This window comes from Littorina saxatilis, linkage group LG7, assembly GCF_037325665.1.
Source record: "Littorina saxatilis isolate snail1 linkage group LG7, US_GU_Lsax_2.0, whole genome shotgun sequence".
NCBI classification, from domain to species: Eukaryota; Metazoa; Mollusca; class Gastropoda; order Littorinimorpha; family Littorinidae; genus Littorina; species Littorina saxatilis.
In genome coordinates this window covers 30,398,456-30,419,035 of record NC_090251.1, presented here as the reverse complement: position 1 = coordinate 30,419,035, position 20,580 = coordinate 30,398,456, and the positions used below count along the sequence as shown (strand labels likewise).

The 20,580-nt window shown below is 44.5% G+C and overlaps 2 protein-coding genes across 2 annotated transcripts in view; one reads left to right on the top strand and one right to left on the bottom strand.

The window, feature by feature from the left end:
• Positions 1 to 20: 20 nt before the first annotated feature.
• Positions 21 to 5,047, bottom strand: LOC138971144 (ciliary microtubule-associated protein 3-like). Its single transcript, XM_070343777.1, has 6 exons — positions 4,906 to 5,047; positions 3,703 to 3,851; positions 2,364 to 2,462; positions 1,987 to 2,123; positions 1,265 to 1,391; positions 21 to 812 (listed from the first exon to the last, which is right to left on the bottom strand). The coding sequence occupies exons 1-6, from the start codon at positions 4,913 to 4,915 to the stop codon at positions 744 to 746; spliced, it is 591 nt and encodes a 196-aa protein (XP_070199878.1). The 5' UTR covers positions 4,916 to 5,047; the 3' UTR covers positions 21 to 743.
• A 57-nt stretch (positions 5,048 to 5,104) lies between these two features.
• The window catches only part of LOC138971138 (general transcription factor IIH subunit 1-like), a 37,993-nt gene continuing 22,517 nt past the window's right edge, over positions 5,105 to 20,580 (top strand). Inside the window, exons 1-7 of the mRNA XM_070343769.1 lie at positions 5,105 to 5,224; positions 7,225 to 7,512; positions 14,702 to 14,903; positions 15,449 to 15,545; positions 18,451 to 18,513; positions 18,936 to 19,029; positions 19,672 to 19,821. Of these exons, the coding sequence (XP_070199870.1) occupies positions 7,359 to 7,512; positions 14,702 to 14,903; positions 15,449 to 15,545; positions 18,451 to 18,513; positions 18,936 to 19,029; positions 19,672 to 19,821 (760 nt within the window). The 5' untranslated portion in view covers positions 5,105 to 5,224; positions 7,225 to 7,358. The remainder of the gene's footprint in view (positions 5,225 to 7,224; positions 7,513 to 14,701; positions 14,904 to 15,448; positions 15,546 to 18,450; positions 18,514 to 18,935; positions 19,030 to 19,671; positions 19,822 to 20,580) is intronic.

Here is a 20,580-nt window from a genome sequence, read left to right as displayed (position 1 = left end):
AACACAAACATACTCTGAAATCAACTTCACATTTTATTCACAGCTTCAAGGTTTATGTACATGTCTGTTACATTGCTACAGAGACAAGTTACAAAAGACAACATTTTCTCATTACACTTGCACTCTTCTTCCACATCTTGAATTTGATGTGTAAAATGCAGTTAGCAAATAACGAAAGACATTTCTTTTTACATTTCACAAGTGGATCAGGTATGTACATGATATCTCCCTTTACACAGAGAATAGTATATATTCTGAAGATGCTATAGCTTATCTGCATGTATAATAATAATAATAATAATACGAGAATTTATAACACGCACATATCTCACCACAAGGCGACTCAAGGCGCACATACAAGTGACATAAATGTGTTTGTTCTCTGGAGAAATCTGTACAGCACACAAAAGCAACAACTACATGTACTGCAATGATCACAGTGAACAAATATTGAGTCAGTGATGAAACCTGTTAATGCACACAACCAATCTTTTTTGTCTGTACTACATTTATAAGGATATTATTGAAAAATAGTCTCCCTTGATGTAATTCTGATACAGTTCTGTTCACACAATTATATGCTGCTGCTGCCCCCCCGCCCAACAAAAATTGCAGTAAAATGTTAAGTCTCTACAATAGACATATTCAGGCCTGAAAAGAAAAGAAAAGTACCCTCCCTGTTTTTTTCAGCGTATGTTTAGATGTTCTTTGTCCCTTAATTCATAATGGTCTAGAAAACTAGATCAATCGTAATACAGCTTAAGATAAGCCAGCTTCCTGTGGAACTTCTGTTCCTCCTTGGTGCTGTACAGCTGGAAAGGAACAGAATAAGAAACAAAATAATCGGAGGCATCTGGAAAAAGAAAACCGATCCACTCCCCAATTTTTCTTTTGTACCCCTATTTTCTTTTTACACTTGAGTCTATTATGAGTTTTCTTACTTCTAGATTTTCTCCACTTTATAAAGTTTATATTTTGCTTCATAAATGAGCACTGACATAGGCAAGAAAGACAGTGTGTGTCTGTCTGTCTGTCAGTGCCTGTGTGTCTGTACAAGAGAGAGAGAGAGAGGGGAGGGGGGGGAGATTTGTAAAACTGACATTCTGTCATTCTAGTTTATGACTGTTTAATTTCTCACTTTTGCTGAATGGGTTTGCTCTCTGTAAAACAATGATGAAGTGCTTGGTTCCCTGTAAAACAAAACCTGTTCCTTGGTAAGATTGCCAAGATAAAGTCATCCGCTGTCCAGATAAAAGCAGCTTACCTTGTCCGTGTTTTTCTGGATGGTGCTCTTGATAGAAATAGGAGGCATCATTATTGGAGAGCTGCCGAACGATTGATGCCACTGCACTTGTCTGTTATGGGGGATCTCATGTTCGTAAGTTCCAGGTCTGCATAACAACAAGAAAATGTATTGCCACATTAAGAACTGTCACCTTAGGGGGGGTAAAAAAAACCCAGGCGGGAAGAAAAGCAATGAAGAGTAAACACAAAGAAAAGAAAACCGATTTGGAAAAGAACCAACCCCAAAAAAGGTCAACCTGATTTCACTATAAAAGCATACAAGAGGCACTGTACTAAATGTACCACATGTACTATACACACTATTAATATGACTGTACGAAACAAACTCTCATAAAACTAGAGTTAGATTTTATAACCTGAGACTCTTCAAAGAAGAGACCATGAAATCTGCATCCTTTCCTCCCTCTCTCACACACACACACACACACACACACAAGCCTGCCTCCTTCAATCCCCCCCTTTGCACCCTGTCTGTTTAGTTAGTCAGTCAGTCAGTCTGTCTGTCTGTCTGTCTGTCTGTCTCTGTCTCTCTCTCTCTCTCTCTCTCTGGCTCACCTTGTCTCTCTGGCTCACCTTGTCTCTCTCTGGCTCACCTTGTCTCTCTGTCTCTCATCTTACCCACAATTCATAACACCAGACACAAAGTAGGTTTACCAAACAATACTACAACAATACGCTTACCCTGGCAAAACTTCCATCATCTCCTTTCGTCTGACAGGGAAACGGTCAGAGCCGACCTCGAAAGGTTTGTTTGACGTCAGAAAGGTTCTTGGACCTGTGTGGTGGCGCTGGTAATGGCTAGGGGCTGGTGTCAGAAACTGCAGTCAAAAAGAATTGGTTCATCTTTATTGCAAGGTATCTTATCTTCTCTGTTTCGTTGTTCTTGTCCTCTAGCATAAAAAGAAGAACTTGGGCGCACACACCAGAGCAAGTTGCATTGCATTTCTTGAAACCTCTAACTTATGCCTCTTGCTGGAATAACAGCGTTCAGGGAGGAAAAACTAAGAGAGCATAAAACTGTTCAGCAACTTCAAAATTCAGGAGGTTCAACCACTTACTTTGGATCCCTTCTGCAACCTTGGTCCTGTACGCGCACCAAGAGTGTAACCCTTCCGGCTTTCCAAGTGGGACTCAATCTGGTACAATAAGTTTGTTTTCTGCAAAGAGACAAAAAGAAAAAAAGTCGTACAGTGGAACCCCCCTTTAAAGACCTTCCAAAATCTGAGAAAATCTTATCTTAAAAAGGAGGGAGTCTTAAAATGGGGGCCAATTTACAGAGGTTATGAACAAAAAGTCTGAGAAAACAGGGTCTTAAAAAGGGAGGGAGTCTTAAATTAGGGGGTCTTAAATGGGGGGGGGGGGTCCTCTGTCTGTGGTATGACTGTGTACCTACCTTACTGTAGTTCATTTTTATGGTCTTTGCCCCCTTCCTGTTTGAAATAATTCTGTTTTCAGTGTCTTCCCTTTCATCACATCCCCCAGTTCACCATATCATCCATATTCATCAGCCCTTTGAGTGCTTCTCTTGTAACTGCCCCTCTTCTGATTTCATTTTCCCCATTTTACTGGAAAATGAAGATTGATTGCTTTGGGTTGGTCTTTATATTGTTGTTGTTGTTGTTGTTGTTGTTGTTGTTGTTGTTGTTGTTGTTGTTGTTGTTGTTGTTGTCGTCTTCTTTCTTTCCCCATCATAGTTGCTGTAATGGTTCTGCTGTGCTTGGTGCTGCAGTTAATTGTTATGTCTTGTGTGTGTGTTGTGTTTTTTTATTGTTTAAAAAAAATATCTTAGGATGCTGTTCCAATGACACAGCACCTAAAACAGTTACTCCAGTTTGCTTTGACACCGAAGCATTCAGGAGGGTTCTGTTGAGAATCAGATAATAATAATAATAATAATAATAATACGAATATTTATAACGCGCACATATCTCACCAACAGGCGACTCAAGACAAAATTAGATTAATTTATATGCTCATGATCTAACAATACCCATCCTATTCTTTGGAGCTGCATACACTTTAAATCACATCTTAGAAAGATGCCATCATTTTCATTCTTCCTTTATCCGATTTTGTTTGTATTAAAGTTATTAGTTTTCTGTTAAAGCGAAACAAACCCCGGCACCTAGCATTTCCTTGTGAGAAACCTGGTGTTGAGTTTGTGGACCCTTAACAAAAATTAAATTACATTCAGTGAAGCAAACAACTTGCTAGATCCTTACAAACATAGTCTTCATTTTTGTGTATCGTGTGTGTGTGTGTGTCTGTGTGTCTGTGTGTGTGCATGTGCATGTTTATTGGAATTGTGAAGAGCTTGGAGCTGTGAATCGAGACTTGCGCTACAGAAAAGTGATTTATTGTTATTAGTGTTGTTATTATTATTGGACAAAACAATACCTCTTCATTGTTGTAGCAGCCTGGGCCTCTGTGTGGGGCTCCTCTCAGTGGCAGGACCTCGTTGCCAAAGCGGTTGTATGGCATCTTGATGGGGAACATATCCCTCTCCATGGAGGACATGAATGCCAACTTGGCACTTTTGGGTTCCACTGCAACAACAATGATGTTGTAGTTTTGTTATGTTGTTGTTGTTGTTGTTGTTAATGTTGTTGTTGACAATAATAAGTATATCACAAAGAAAATATAAAAAGAATAAAATAAACAAACAAGCAAAACAAACATGCAAAAAACAACAAAATTTAATAACAAGAATCAATCAATCAATCAATCAATCGATAAATACAATGTAGTTGAATAACTATATGATGATTTTGTCAACTTTCTGCCTACAATGTAATGGCTTATATAGCACATGTAACAATATATAATATGCTACAACAAATCAAAATACAATACAATACAACACAGTACATTACATGCTGTGAAGGTTGAAAAGTCAACCACAAAAGGGACAAACAGATTAAAAAATATCAGTTATGCAAGAAAGAACCCATACTGAACAAACAAACTCTCTCTCTCTCTCTCTCTCTCTCTCTCTCTCTCTCTCTCTCTCTCTCTCTCTCTCTCTCTCTCTCTCTCTCTCTCTCTCTCTCTCTCTCTCTCTCTCACACACACACGTACACACACGCACACACACACAAACAATCTCACATATTTCTACTTTTTACACTATGAAAATATCACTCAGACATTCAAATCCCTTTCCTTATATTTCAGGGTTTCAAATGTCTTTGTGCTTTAAATTTCATATCTGAAGGAGCCTGTACATGACATGTATACATTCCTTTCCACACAATATGCAAATAATATGACAGAGACTGAACGGTTGAAAACGACGTTAAACACCAAATAAAGAAAGAAAGAATGACAGAGACTGGCACTCCGACCTCTCACTTACGTGTACACAAACCATCAGTATCACACACACACACACACACATACACACTCACACACACACATGCAAAACACACACACACACACACACACACACACACACACACACACACACACACACACATGCAAAACACAGAGACAGGTAACATCATAAACATGGGAAAGCAGATCGACACTTTTTTCGGTCAAAAGTGTTCAGCATGAAATCATAGATCAAAAACAACACACAATACACGGTAATATTCTTACAGTCCATCATTGTTGCTGGTTAGTGTAGGCACTCTGAGTAGAATATCCTTGTTATTAACCAACTAGAAGAGATCTACCACTTTCAAGCACAAAATGTATGCTTGAGTCTGTTTCTAAGGAAGTTGGTGGTGGCGTTCCGCTTTACGACACACTACGACAGGAAGTACTACCAAAAAGCGAATTACATGTCGTGCAGAAATCGCATGGCGTAGGATTCACCGACGATGTCAGATCGTGCAGTAGGAAAATAAAATGCAAAAGGACGGTTTTTTGTGAATGTAGACAGTAGCAGTTTCGTGTAAAAGAGCACCATGATCTGGTAAGTTTGTTCACTGTATTTTTAGCCACGGAATCTAAATAGCAGTATCTGGCGGAGTCTGCTCTCTCTCTCCGCTCTCTCTCTCTCTCTCTCTCTCTCTCTCTCTCTGAGTCTCTCTTCTATGTTTTTCCCCTCTTCACCATTTGCATAACGTGGTGCGTTTTATAAATTGTGTTCCTACTCAGGCACAACTGTTTCGATAGTGGGAATTTGCATTAGAAAAGCAACAGACCCTTACTTCAGAAGTAAACCTATGATTTAGTGTAAAGTGCAACTTGTTACTGACAATAATGTTACATCCCCAGCTCATAAGAGTCATATTCATGACAAGTGTGATGTTTGTAAACACATAATATGGGTACCAAAAAAAAAAGGGTAAATGTCTTTTACCGTGTTGTAATCAGGTCAGTGAGTGGCTGCTGTAAGGTTATGGAGATCGACAAGAAGAAGTTTTATGTGTTTTAATTGTGTTGTTCACAAAATGTGCATAACAACAGGGGTATACTCACATAGTGCTTGCTGCCGCAAGCCAAGAAAATTTTTCCTCTTTATCTTTGCTGCGCAGGCCGCTAAACCCCTCCGCGTTGAGGTGTTTCCAGACACATCGTACGTAGGGTGATAATAATGTTTTCTACTTCCCATGTGAAAAAAGTTGTTTGCTCCACTCATCCTACCAGATTTTTCCAAAAACAGGAGCTTATAAGCACAAATATTGCCCATGGCTGTTGGTCTATCGCCAAATATGGCCATTGAAAGCCATTCAGGCGACTGGCCGAAGAAATGAATGTACTAGACATTCTTGAAGTTGGAAGGGATTCCTGTGACGCACTAAACAGTAAACTTGAAAAGAGCGGTTCCTGGGACCCACAAAATTGGCCTCATCATGCGTACCATGTGCACTGTAATCGCCTGCTAGTTTTCATATATATTTGGAACGAAAAAGAATCTGCTTTTTAAGACAAGAACTTTTTTTGCCAGATCTGTACCGATGCGAATTTACAGAGTACGTCTAACTGATAGTGATAGTGATATCACGAATAACACTTTTGTGCAGGTGAGGTCTCACACTCACAGAACTTCTAAAAGTCGGCCTGAATATATGGGACCCACTTGAGTTCCATTGAGGGGATCCTTGAACCCCATAAACATTATAATACACGTAGCATATGGATAATATGATCATCTATTCATTTTTCAGCATGAGTAGCAAGGGGAAAATGTAACAACTGAGGATGTTCACAATTTAAAATGGCAAATGAGAAGCACCTGCATGTATATGTTTGGACACAAGTGGTGCAGTGATACCTTATCTGTGTATGTTAGTTGTTACCCAATAAACAGGCCAGTATTGGACCATCCACAGAATGACCCCATTGTGTTGCTTGTTATACCCACACTGGTCTGCTTTTGATAAGGCAAAAAAAAAAAAAGGTCTGTTTACGGTAACATAGGCCAAAACAATAGGGTCGGTAGGTCGGGTTTTTTTTTTTTTTTTTTCTCCAAAAAAAACATATTTTTACGTTATTTTGCAAAAAAAACAAGATTTTTTTTTTTTTTTTTCCCAAATGCCAAAAAAAAGTCTAGGGTCGCGCGAAAAAAATAGGGTCGGTCGGGTTACCGTAAACAGACTATTTTTTTTTTTTGGCCTAAGAGCAAAGTTCTCCCCTTTTACTTTTAGGACCTCCATAATTCTGAGAAAATTGAGTCTTAAAAAGGAAGGAGTCATACACACAATTTGAGCAAGTCTATGATATTACTTTTTGTGTGTATGTAAACAGACAACAAATATTTAACTAGAAGTTAAAGTTAGGATTTTTAGTTTCACAGTGTCACCGGAGATCATAATAGGAAGTGATAAGTTTGGATTCTTTAACTTAGTTTGATGTGTGTCTCTCACCTTCATCTGTGAATGATGCATCAATTGATCAATATTGATCAGCAAGTCGGTGATTCATTCATTTATTTGCTTTAGTTTAATTGTTTTATTTCCCTTTTTTCAGGGTATATTCCTGGACGTTCACATCTCTGTTCAACAGAGGTATGGAGCTCCATGTCTGAGCCGTTTCCATAGCAATACCTACGGATCTTTCCAGGAACTAGAAAAAGAAGTGACACTTCCCATCTATAAAGCAAGATGTCCAAATCATCGGAGGAAGTGTTGCTGGTGGTAAAACATGTGCGGCACAAGAAATCCGAAGGTAGCTTGTACCTGATGGGAGAGAGAATGGCCTGGATGTTAGACTCCAAAAATGTGTTCAGCGTCAGCCATTTGTACGCTGATATCAAAGGTTAGTCTTTGGATAGAAAAATACAGCGTTGTGAATGATTGACTGTGGTGTTAGGGTGGGGGAGAAGTGTTATTGTTAATGAATGGTTGTGTTTGGTAGGTTGGAAAAGCCGTGGTATCTGTGTTGATGCGGTTGAACTTCCTGTATTTTTGATCAGTACCATAACTTTTTACATCAACCTTGATCCCTACCCCCTGCGGGTTAGGGGGAGTCCCATATTGGTTGGGACGAGAAAGAATTTACCCGATGCTCCCCAGCATGTCGTAAGAGGCAACTAACGGATTCTGTTTCTCCTTTTACCCTTGTTAAGTGTTTCTTGTATAGAATATAGTCAATTTTTGTAAAGATTTTAGTCAAGCAGTATGTAAGAAATGTTAAGTCCTTTGTACTGGAAACTTGCATTCTCCCAGTAAGGTAATATATTGTACTACGTTGCAAGCCCCTGGAGCAAATTTTTGATTAGTGCTTTTGTGAACAAGAAACAATTGACAAGTGGCTCTATCCCATCTCCCCCCTTTCGCCGTCGCGATATAACCTTCGTGGTTGAAAACGACGTTAAACACCAAATAAAGTAAAGTAAAGTAACCTTGATCCCTTTGCCCCGTCGATCGGTAGCGCTATGAGTAATACTGTATACCTTGCTTTTTGTTGTCCTTTGTTTTTGTTACCTGATGAAGCTTTTATAAGCGAAAATTCTTATTATTGTGCTGTCCTGGTATCGGTGAGTACAGATTTCTTTTGTTTTTCAAATACAGTAGCAAGGATGATGCCCAGAGCACTAGTGGCTTAGCACATTTCCGCTGTGTACTTCCCTTTGATCGCATCCAGTCTGTGAGTGTGAACAGGGGAAAAAAGTTACGGACAAAATTATAATTACATATTCTTACGCCGAATCACATGATTTGCATTGACCCACTTCGATGCTTAGGTTATGATAAAAGCTACCCCGTCTAGGTATAAGGGGAGCAACCCCAACTAAAAAAGTGACTGCACCAGAATGACTGACACCCTGGGTTACGTCCCATGTAGCCTACTACGTCATCAATGGTGCTGGTCACGTGATACCCCTTCAATCGACTACTATCACTCAAGGGTGACGGTTGTGTTCGCTTTTGCTCTGGCTGGTTTTGTGTCTACGGCACCCACCGGCCTCGGCCCCCGTCTACTTCTTGCTGGCTTGCAGCTGGTGAGATCGTTCATTTTTTCTTGTATGTTTTATTGTTTCTGCTGTGAATTTCGCATGTCCGTTGGACTCTGAAGTTTTCAGCAGTTGTTTGGCTTCCTCACGGTCGCCATTTGCATTAGCACGTTGTCTGGCTTCTGTTGTTTTAGCCGTGTTCGGTCTATTAACGCTGTCGTAGCTTGCTTTGTAGCTGCCGTCGGTAGCTTTTACGTACGTGCTTATCTATTTGCTTGCTTGCTTCTGAAATGTTTGTGTCTGTACGGACTTTATTATTTTCAGACTTGTGGCTTCCTCCTTGGTCGCCATTTTTAGCTAGCATGTTGTTGTTATGTTGATTTTTCGTCCGTACTCGGACGCTTAACTCTTCGTATAGCTAGTTGTTTAGCTGCCTTTGGTAGCTCCTAACTGGTTTTAGCTGCCCTCTTTGCTGGCTTCTGAAAGGTTGGCGTCCTTTCGGACTTTGCTAGTTTCAGTTGTTTGATTATTTTTCTCTCGGTGCTTACATGGCCGTTAATGAGAATTAGAGGGAGCTAAGGCCGAGGGTTAGGGCTTGGGCCCTGCTAAGCTCTATCCCTCAGCAGCCTCTTATTTTGAAGAACTCCGTTGTTGTTCATGTTGGCACAATTTTAGGCAATTTTTTACGTTGTTCTGTGCCGTTTTTTATGTTACGGACGATTGGCCGTCTGGCTCTCTGCCGTCCGTTTTGGCCTCTAAGGCTGTCGTTTTACGTCTGTTTCGGCTCCAGAGTCTAGGGCTCTGGGGTCTGCACTTATCTTTTGCTTATTTCCAGAAATAGATTCCCTCGTTCGCGAGGTTTGCCGCGGCGGACTTCGTCGCCAGCTCTGCCCCCCGCCTGGGGGTTAGGCGACGTTCTCTCCTTCAGACTCTGGGTCTTCTCCGGACCAGGCTGCTGTCCACCGCGATGTTTCTGGACGGTCCCTTGGGGATCTTCTTCTCCTCTTCCTGGCCGGCATTTGTTGCCTTCCGCTTGCGGTAGCGCAACAGTGCATGTCCCTCCGGGGATCCGGCCACTTCAAGGTTGGTGTCTGCAGCAGCCGTTTACGGCAGCTGCACTTCCGGTTTCCGGAATCGGATGTTCTCCTGCTAGTGAGCGACTTGCGTTCACGTCGGGTCAGAACCTCTCCGTACTCCAGCAGTCGGTTCCGACAGCTGGGCTTCCTGCTTTGGCAGGAAGTAGGGGTTCACCGTCTAGTGAGCGACTTGCGTTCACGTCCGGACCGAACCCCGCCTTACACCAGCAGTTGTACGCGACAGCTGGGCTTCCGGCTCCGGCCGGAAGCAGTGGTTCTTCCGCTCGTGCGCAGCCTGCTGTCACGTCCGGTGCGTCCCACATCTTACGTCAGCAGTCGTCCGCGACAGCTGCTTCCGGCTCAGGCCGGAAGTAAAAGGCTCACTGGCTAGTGTTCGGACTACGTTCACGTCCGGTTTGAGCCTTGCCTTACGTCAGCAGTCGTCCGCGGCAGCTGCGCTTCCGGTTCCGGCCGGAAGTGTAGGTTCACCGGTAGTGCACAGGCTGCTGTCACGTCCGGTTTGGGCCTTACCCTACGTCAGCAGTCGTCAGCGTCAGCTGGGCTTCCGGTTCTGGCCGGAAGTGTAGGTTCACTGGTTAGTGCTCAGGTTGCTGTCACTTCTGGTTCGAGCCTTTACCTACTTCAGCAGTCGTCCGCGACAGCGCCGCTTCCGGTTACGGCCGGAAGCGTAGGTTCACTGGTTAGTGTACAGACTGCTGTCACGTCCGGTTTCGAGCCTTGCCCTACGGCAGCAGTCGTACGCGACGGCTGTGCTTCCAGTTCCGGCTGGAAGTATCGGTTCACTGGTTAGTGCACAGGCTACTGGCACGTTCAGTTCGAACCTTGCCTTACGGCGGTGGTCGTACGCGACCTCTGCGCTTCTGGCTGCGGACGGAAGTGTGAGCTCACCGGTTAGTGCACAGGCTGCTGTCACTTCTGGTTCGAGCTTGCCCTACTTCAGCAGTCGTCCGCGACAGCTTTGCGTCTGGTTCCGGCTGGAAGCGTAGGTTCACTGGTTAGTGCACAGACTATGGTCACGTTCGGTTTGAACCTTGCCTTATGTCGGCGATCGTACGCGACCTCTGCGCTTCTGGCTCCGGCCGGAAGTGGGGGCTCACTGGATAGTGGACCTGCTATGGTCCCATCTGGTTTGAGTCTGGTTTTTTCGTCAGCAGTGCCCTTTGGGCTTGCAGGCTCCCTGCCTCAGGCGGATTAGCAGCTACCACACACTTCGGTAGTGGGTTCTGCCGTTCTCCTCACTTCCTGTGCCTTTGGTCTTCGACGCCTCTCATCCTCCTCTTAGTCAGGGGTGAAGTTTGGCCGTTGACCTGCAGGAAAGGGGCTTCAGGCTCCGGCCTTCCCAGCTTCGGGACATTAGCGGCTCAGAGGAGGTTGCCTTTGCCCAAGATGTCCCGGAATTTGCTGTCGTCTTTTGCCCCTCTGCGTGCACCTTTGCCGGTCACGCCGGAACTTCTTCTTTGGGGAACATTTCGAGTCCCCTGCTCTCTGAGCAGACTCTCTTCCCCTCTGAGGAAGTGGGCAGACAGCTTTTGGAACTTGCTTCCATCTCGGAGACACTCCTTTACGGAGTTCTTTGCGCCCTTTACACTCAGTTAAGAGCAGGACGCAGGGGATGCTTTCTCCACCTTTGCTAGGGCGAATTTAGAACGGAGAAGGCCTTCCTCTCTGCACAATGCCCATACGGTCATGTACAGACGGGACTTGTTCCTCGCCCATTCCTAGTTTGTGAGGAATCAATGAGACACCCTTAGTTCTTCACCCTTGGTGGATGGGTCTCTCTTCGGCCTCCTGGCCTCTAAGGCCTCCTGGCCTTCAAGTCCTCCTGGTCTCTGAAGCCTCCTGGTCTCTTAGGCCTCCTGGCCCCCAAGGCCTCCTGGCCTCTAAGGCCTCCTGGCCTCCTGGCCTCCTAGGCCTCCTGGCCTCTAAGGTCTCCTGGCTTCCAAGGCCTCCTGGCCTCTAAGGCCTCCTGGTCTCCAAGGCCTCCATGGCCTCCAAGGCCTCCTGGCCTCTTAGGCCTCCTGGCCTCTAAGGTCTCCTGGCTTCCAAGGCCTCCTGGCCTCTAAGGCCTCCTGGTCTCCAAGGCCTCCTGGCCTCCAAGGCCTCCAAGGCCTCCGGGCCTCTAAGGCCTCCTGGCCTCTAAGGTCTCCTGGCTTCCAAGGCCTCCCTGGCCTCCTGGCCTCCAAGGAGATAAAGATTTGTAGGGACCTTCAGGTCTCTTCTTTTGCTCTTCAAGCTTTGAAGCAGCAAAACGGGCTCTACCTAAGCAGACTCAGCTTTTTCAGGCTAAGTCCTCAGCTCAGGTTTATCCGGAGAGGTTCTTCCTTTCACAGACGTCTTAGTCTGTGTTTTTTTTTTTTTTTTTTTTTGGGGAACAACAGCCGGCATTAGGGCATCCGGGTTTTTTAGCCTCGGCTGGTACAACAGCCATTTCTTCCGTTGGTGGTGGTGGTTGTTGTTTGCTCTTTTGGACTCGGTCCTTGTGGGTCTTTCGCCGATTTAGACTCTGTCTTTCTCTAGCGATCGGACTTGTTCTGGTGTTTCGTCCAAACTTAAGGTTTACTTGAGTTGGCCTCGGAAGTTACATTCAGATTTTACTGAGTTTGCATTGGTTTTAGCAATGCATGGTGAGGGGTCATTCTTGTGGCCTATCACTTTTCTCAGCTTTATTGGCTAACCCTCCCCTTTCGGTGGAGGTCTAGTTAATTTCCTGGTTTCTTGGTGCGGGCTTTCAGCCCAGCATCTTTGATGGCAGGTCTACGGGCGTTCGGGCTCTCAGCCTTAGCTCGTGTAATAGTCTCCTGCCTGGCATGGGCGACTACGGTCTCCGTGTCTCTAGAATTTGTGTCTTCCTCTTCTCCCTCATCCTGCCATGAGGCGAGTCGGGTCGACTTCCGGTGGGGTGGGTTGCCTGTTAAGGTCACCCTTCTACCACTTGCATCTTTTACGGACTCTTGCCTGTTGTGTTCCGTGTCTGATTCTCGGTTCTGAGGTATCAGACGTGTTTGGTTTTTCAGCCAGACTCAGGAATTTTCTGGGCTCGGTCGGCCGCGAAATTTACTTCGGGCCCTTCTTCTTGAGAACTCTCGTTCAGGGAGTCTTAAGGCTGGTTAGCTTCACAGTTTTCTGTTTTTCCTTTCCAGTCTCGTTTCTGTTTTGGGTCTTTGATTTTCTTTCATTTACCTACAAGCAGACTGCTTTGTGATCACTCTGACTTTAGTCATTTCGGTTAGAGTCACCGGTCACATCAGGCTTTGGCCACCGCGTTCTCCGCTCTGCTGGCGGCTTACACTTTTCGTAGGCCGCTTCTTCCTCTGTTTACCTCCCTCTGTGCTTCTGCATGGACTGGTAGTGGACTTCTGGTGACCGTCTCTTCTGAGTTGTTTCTTTGAGTTTGACTCTGGTTTTTTGTACTCAGACGTCTCTCTCTCTTTCTAGGAAACAGGTCACTCCTCTCTGGAGCTGACCGTTATCTCTCCGGCCTTTCGGGCCTCTCTCCATGCCAAGGCTTTTTCTTTGGCATGATTGTCTTACGGTCCTGGGGAAGGTTGGTGCTTTTCATTTATGATCGGTCAACCTTACGCTTAGTCGTTTCCAGGGTTTTTGGCATTTCCTTCCATAGAAAGGGGGGGGGGGGCAGCTTGTCTGTCCCTCTACTCGGCTCGGGTTATTCAAGACTTGAGCCCCTTTCTGGGCTGTTTTTTATGGTTCAGGAGATGGGAAGAGGTGCTGAGCACAGCTTACGGGCTCTCTGATGCTGTCTTTCGCATTTTTTGCCTGAGCGGCATTGCGACTGTCATTTAGGTTGGTTCTCGGTCCTCGTTCTGTCATTTGGCAGTGGGCCAGTTCCTGGCAAGGGTTTTAGAGTGAGCTAGATGTTTTCTTTCTCACCGGCTCTTTCCCTGATGTTTGGCAGTGGGCCAGTTTTTTGGCGAGGGAGTCTCTTCCCCTCCGCCTTGGCGTAGCTATCGGCTATCTTTCCCCTAGGTTCAGCCCGAGCTCTTTTTCCAGGGCCTGGGCCTCCTCCTCGGCCGTTTTACGGTCTGGGAGGTTGGATGATGTCCTGCACACAGCTTACTGGTGCTCGGCTTTTGTCTTTATCAATATCAGTTTAATAGGGAGACATTGCTGCCTTGGGCCTCTTCCTTGGCCGTCTTGCGGTCCCACAGAATGAGAAGTTTTGAATACAGCTTATTGGCGATCAGACGATGTATTCATCAGCTTTTATCTGAGAGACATTGCTTCGCTCTGTAACGTTGGATCAAGGTCCCTGCCTGCCTTGGTGGCAGCGGGCCAGTGCATTTCCAGAAATTGATGGTGAGTTTGAACTTTTTTGATCTTACCCACCGCCTGGTTGGAGTTATCTGCAAATCATGTGATTCGGCGTAAGAATATGTAATTATAATCGAAAATTTTTATCTAAATTTTGATTTGATTAATATACTTACCCGAATCACATAAGTAATTCCCTCCCGCCTGCCCCGCTCGATATTTTTAGTATGCTACTAGTCGATTGAAGGGGTATCACGTGACCAGCACCATTGATGACGTAGTAGGCTACATGGGACGTAACCCAGGGTGTCAGTCATTCTGGTGCAGTCACTTTTTTAGTTGGGGTTGCTCCCCTTATACCTAGACGGGGTAGCTTTTATCATAACCTAAGCATCGAAGTGGGTCAATGCAAATCATGTGATTCGGGTAAGTATATTAATCAAATCAAAATTTAGATAAAAATTTTCGATTCACAGACACACACACACTACAGAGAAAGAACAAACTGGCCACAGACTTACTATACTTGAGCGCTTTTTACAAAAAAAGTTACATACCCACATACTATTTTTTCCCCCAACACAATGACTCAACCATCACTATCTTTTTCTTGGCCTTAACTTTCACCACCTCCCTCTGCCTAATGTCATCAGCCATGATGTGTGAATTCTTTCAATTATTTCAGTGCAAAAGATCTCGCCCGACAGTAAGGACAAAGTTCAGCTGCAGGTTGTGATGCATGATGGGAGTGCCAGCACGTTTCAGTTCGCCAACCAGAAAGGTCGTGCTGCGCAGCAGGCGGACAGAGACGCCGTCAAAGAGTTGCTACAGCAGCTTCTGCCTCAGTTCAGACGGAAAGTGTCCAGTGAATTAGAGGAGAAAAACAGGTGAAAACATTCAAACTTCTTTGTTTTCTTTTTCGCAACGTATTTGATCTGTTATTTTAGAAAATAGTACATTTCTGATTGTTAGTCGATTTGTTTTCTTAGTTTGTTTCAAAGACACTATCAAGTTTTATTGTTGATTTTTAGCATTTTCTTTGCCCTATCGTGACCTCACGTGTGTCTTGCTCTCAGAGCCCTACTGCAACTGCATCACAAAGAGAGAAAAAAAAGTATGCTCATCTGTAGAAATAAAAAGCAGATTTTCAGGCAATATGAGTACATGTATGTATTGCATTTTTCTGGAAAGAATTGTTGGAATATTATCAGGATCTTTGTTTCAGTTTTTGTCTGCCTATTTTGATATTAAATTTAAATAAGTTGAAGTTTGTTAAAATCTTGATGATCTTCAGGGATTGAAAAAGGCTGTTTGACTATGGCTCCATACATTTGATAGATTATCATTTATCTTCAGACATTTAATCAAGCTTGTGTGACTGAACCCACTTGCTGTGTGTACGTACTTTAACAAGGTTTGTTTTCTTCTTCAGATTGCTGCAGGAGGATCCCGAGTTGTTTCAGCTGTACAAAGACCTTGTGGTGTCCCAAGTGATCAGTGCTGAGGAGTTCTGGGCCAGCAGAGCTCATGTAAATGTCAAAGTATTACCGTATGTTAAGACCCTCCACTGCAAGACTCCCTGTACCATTAGACCTAAGTTTCTGTTCATAACCTCTGTAAATTACCCTATTTTAAGACCAGATTTTCTCAGATTTTTGGAGGTCTTAAAAGTGGGGTGTGGGCGGGGATGTAGCTCAGTCGGTAGCGCGCTGGATTTGTATCCAGTTGGCCGCTGTCAGCGTGAGTTCGTCCCCACGTTCGGCGAGAGATTTATTTCTCAGAGTCAACTTTGTGTGCAGACTCTCCTTGGTGTCCGAACACCTCCGTGTGTACACGCAAGCACAAGACCAAGTGCGCACGAAAAAGATCCTGTAATCCATGTCAGAGTTCGGTGGGTTATAGAAACACGAAAATACCCAGCATGCTTCCTCCGAAAACGGCGTACGGCTGCCTAAATGGCAGGCTAAAAAACGGTCATACACGTAAAATTCCACTCGTGCAGAAAAACCACGAGTGTACGTGGGAGTTTCAGCCCACGAACGCAGAAGAAGAAGAAGAAGAAGAAGAAAAAAGTGGGGTTCCACTGTATTACAATGGAACCTGTGTTTTAAGACCCTCCACTGCAAGACTCCCTGTACCACAAGACCTCATTTTGTCAGATGTTTCTTCGTGGTGTAAGTACATTTCCATGCTAAGACTTCCTCGCTTTTAAGACCTACATTTTTCAGATGTTGGAGGGTCATCTTCTTCTTCTTCTTGGCGTTCGCAGAGGTTACACAATCAGTCCAGCACTGGTGATAAATGTTGTCGTTTTCTCCAACTCCTGTCGACTGCCGTATAGTTTGGTCTGCAAGGGAGTTGGTGACGGCCACACTTCTTTTCGTTCCTCATCTAGTAAGGGACATCGCTGTAAGATGTGTTCCGCTGTTTGGTCCTCTTGACCGCAGGCACAGGTTGGTGATGGCGCCAGCTTGAACTTTCGGTTCATGTGAGCATTGAGCCTGTTGTGGCCAGTACGCAGCCTGATGAGGTTGACTTGCTGCTCTCTGGACATTGTGTGGTAGTCATCTCTGTTTGTCCTTGGCCTCATCAATGCCTTGATGATTGTCTTCTGCTCACTAAAGCTGACACTGTTTTCAGGTTGGTCTTCCACGGCTCCTTCTTTTGCCAGCTCATCTGCCCTTTCATTTCCTGGTATCCCACAGTGTGCTGGTATCCACTGGAGGACAACTCTTCTGGTTTGTCTGACCATCTGTAATGCTTTGGCCAGCTGTGGGAGTTTGTCGTTCTCTAGGGCCTGAAGGACTGAAAGGGCGTCAGAGAGGAAGACAACTTGGTAGCAAGGGTCTGCGGAGTCCTGAACGAAGGAGGCGGCCTGCATGAGAGCTTCTGCTTCTGCTTTATAGTTTGTGCAGTGTTTGCCAGTGGCAACGCTGGATGTAGCTGTATGTCCCCCAGGGAACTGGATGAGAATGCCTGCACCTCCATTGAGCACGGCGTTAGTTGCTGATCCATCGGTGTATACATGGATCCACGCCTCTTTTGGGTACTGTTCGTCGATCAGGGCTAAGGTGAGTGCCTGTCGAGCTGTGTCATTCTGATCTTCTCCTGAGGTAACATGTGGAACACTGGTGCAGATCTGGATGCCTGGTTTCTCTGTTGCCTTGGGGGTTTCCTCTTCTTCTTGAGTCAGAGGTAGAGTGTTCTGTGGAAGGACTTCCCTGTACTGTCGAGAAAGTCTCTTGCTCTCGTGTACAAAACTGCTCCGTTTAAGCCGGTTCTTGGTGAGGTTGCTCAGTCTGTGCTTCATGGGGTGGTCGGGTAGGCACTTGAGCTTCTCGGCCTGTACCATAGTCTTGGCTTCTCTTCTCTGAGAGAGGGGTTGGATGGTGGTAAGCTTCTCCATTTCCTTGATGGGCGTGGATTTCATTGCACCGGTGATGAGTCGGAGGGCCTGGTTTTGCACACGGTCAAGGGTCTGCAGGTTTGTCTTGGCTGAGGTTAACCACGCTGTGGAGCCGTACTCGAGGTGGGGTCTGATTGTTCCCTGGTATACTGTCTTCAGTATCTTCTCGTTCGCTCCCCAGGTGGTACCTGCCAGCTTCCTGAGTATGGCTAGCTTGCGCCGGGCCTTCGTTTCTGCCTGTGCAATGTGTGGTTTCCAGGTCTGCCGTCTATCAAAGGTGACACCAAGGTACGTTGCTTCTTCATCCTCTCTCAGAGGAGTTCCACCAAGCCTAATGGTTCCGGCTTTCTGCTTTGGCGACAGTGTGAATAGGGTGGTGGAGGATTTCTCCTTGTTGATGGAGACGCACCAATCTTCTGCCCATGCGTTCAGCCTATCTGCCGCTTGCTGCATTCTGTAGGTGGCAGTACTTGCGTGCTCCTCCTTGCACCAGATCACAAGGTCGTCTGCGTAGAGAGCAGCTTTGATCCCCTTGGGCATCTCAGACACCAGATCGTCGATGAAGAGAAGGAAGAGTGTGGGGGAGAGGACTCCGCCCTGAGGGACGCCATGACGAAGGAGGAACTTCTTGCTTTTGGTCTGGTCGACGTTAACTCTTGCCCTGCGGTTATAGGAGGGTCATTAAATAGAGGTCCCACTGTATCAACCGTAACATTAACAGAGCATTAGAGTAGAAGGTAACTTCTTGGGCAGCAAGTAATCAATTTTTTAAGTTTGTTTAAGTGTTATTGTGCGTGATTTTATTCTTGATTTTGTTGTTTGACGTTTTGTTTTGTATTGGCCTTCATTAAATAAATTCAGATGAAGGCGGTGCATGTTCAGGGTAATAATTTGTTCTTTCCAGTAATAGAATTCACTTCAGGAACTTCTGTTTTTGAATTTTATTTGTGTGTTAATTACGTTCTTACCAGTTCATCACCTCCATGTATGTTGAGATTCACTCAAGTTACTTTTTTTTATTTAAACAGAAATTTTCCAGCGCTACAAAGAATGAAAATATGCAAAACACGGGGGTATCTCCTGCCTTCTTGGTAAGTACTCGACACAGGAAAATAAATTCCAAAAAATAAAAAGTGTCATTCTTTTTTTTGTGTGTTTTGAGTCAGAGTATGTTTGCTACTAAAACAGCCAGCCACCAACTAACAATGTGCAGTCTTCAGCAGTAAAATATTTTGTGACGTTCCAAATTTCCCATATGAGCTGTAAGGATTTAAAATTGAATGGGATTAGATGTATTACATTGTGTGGAAAAAAGGCTTGTTTTGGCTGCAGTAGTAGCAATTTTCATCATGAACTAATGTGTAAATCTAGAGATTATAAAAAAGTGGCTTTGCATTTTAGTCTTGCATTAATCTTACAAAATTGTGTTCAGATTTATGTAGTATGATTTGCATCGTCTTTATTTGAATTTTGGTCAGATGTTGTAAATTGTTTTTTCTCTCTTTTTTTTCAGGCTGATATTAAACCACAAACAGATGGTGCTAATGGGCTGAAGTACAATCTCACTGCAGACATCATAGAATCTATATTCAAAACATATCCTATGGGTAAGTGTGTGATCATAGATGCTTGTTCTTTGATCAAAGGTAGAATTTTTCTTGTAAGGATATGAAGGTTATTTGACCATTGGCTTTTCCATGAAACTGCTATATTACTTCATTGGCGTGTTGACAAAATAGTGATGTGATCCTCCTTGAAACTCCCACCAAAAACATGTGCATGCACACAAGCACACCCACACTCCCATCTTTGTTGTTTTTGTTGCTTTTACTGCTTTTGTCTTTTTTTAATTTTCAACAGATTTTGTTGTTTGCAATGCCTCATATATTCACACCGTTGAAGATTTGGTTGGTTGTTTGTTTGCTTAACGCCCAGCCGACCACGAAGGGCCATATCAGGGCGGTGCTGCTTTGACATATAACATGTCCCACACACAAGACAGAAGTAGAGCACAGGCTTCATGTCTCACCCAGTCACATTATTCTGACACCGGACCAACCAGTCCCAGCACTAACCCCATAATGCCAGACGCCAGGCGGAGCAGCCACTAGATTGCCAATTTTAAAGTCTTAGGTATGACCCGGCTGGGGTTCGAACCCACAACCTCCCGATCACGGGGCGGACGCCTTACCACTAGGCCAACCGTGCCGGTCACCATTGAAGATGCGTTCTTGTCATTTTCCTTTCAGTCAAGAAAAAACACGCAGAGAGCGTTCCACACAGTCTGTCTGAGAGCGAGTTCTGGACGCACTTTTTCCAGTCCCACTATTTCCACAGGGATCGCATCAACATCGTCAGCAAGGACATCTTTTCTGAGTGTGCCAAGCATGACGAAGAAGGTGAGGTGTTTTTCTTTTTTTCTTTTTTTTTTCTTTTTTTTTCCTTCTTCACAACACTCACAAAACAATATACAATCCTTAGACGATAACAACTACTAACTTCTGAAAGTACATTCTTCATAAAACCTAGGTGAAGCCTTTCACTGGTGAATGCAGAAATGGACTTTCCCCATTAACTAACTGAAAAAAGATTGCAACTGAATTTTCGAGAAAGATAAGAGAGTGAAAGTCTCTTGCTAATTCAGTCTCGAGTGCCAAGAGACTGATTCCGCAGAGACCCCCCGCGGGTTAGGGGGAGTCCCATATTGGTTGGGACGAGAAAGAATTTACCCGATGCTACCCAGCATGTCGTAAGAGGCGACTAACGGTTCTGTTTCTCCTTTTACCCTTGTTAAGTGTTTCTTGTATAGAATATAGTCAATGTTTGTAAAGATTTTAGTCAAGCAGTATGTAAGAAATGTTAAGTCCTTTGTACTGGAAACTTGCATTCTCCCAGTAAGGTCATATATTGTACTACGTTGCAAGCCCCTGGAGCAATTTTTTGATTAGTGCTTTTGTGAACAAGAAACAATTAACAAGTGGCTCTATCCCATCTCCCCCCTTTCCCCTATCCCATCTCCCCCTTTCCCTGTCGCGATATAACCTTGAATGGTTGAAAACGACGTTAAACACCAAATAAATAAAGAAAGAAAGATTCCGCAGAGAGACTGATCCTGCATAGCGCTCACTGTTGTTTGAGCGCTTACTTCCCTTTATTTG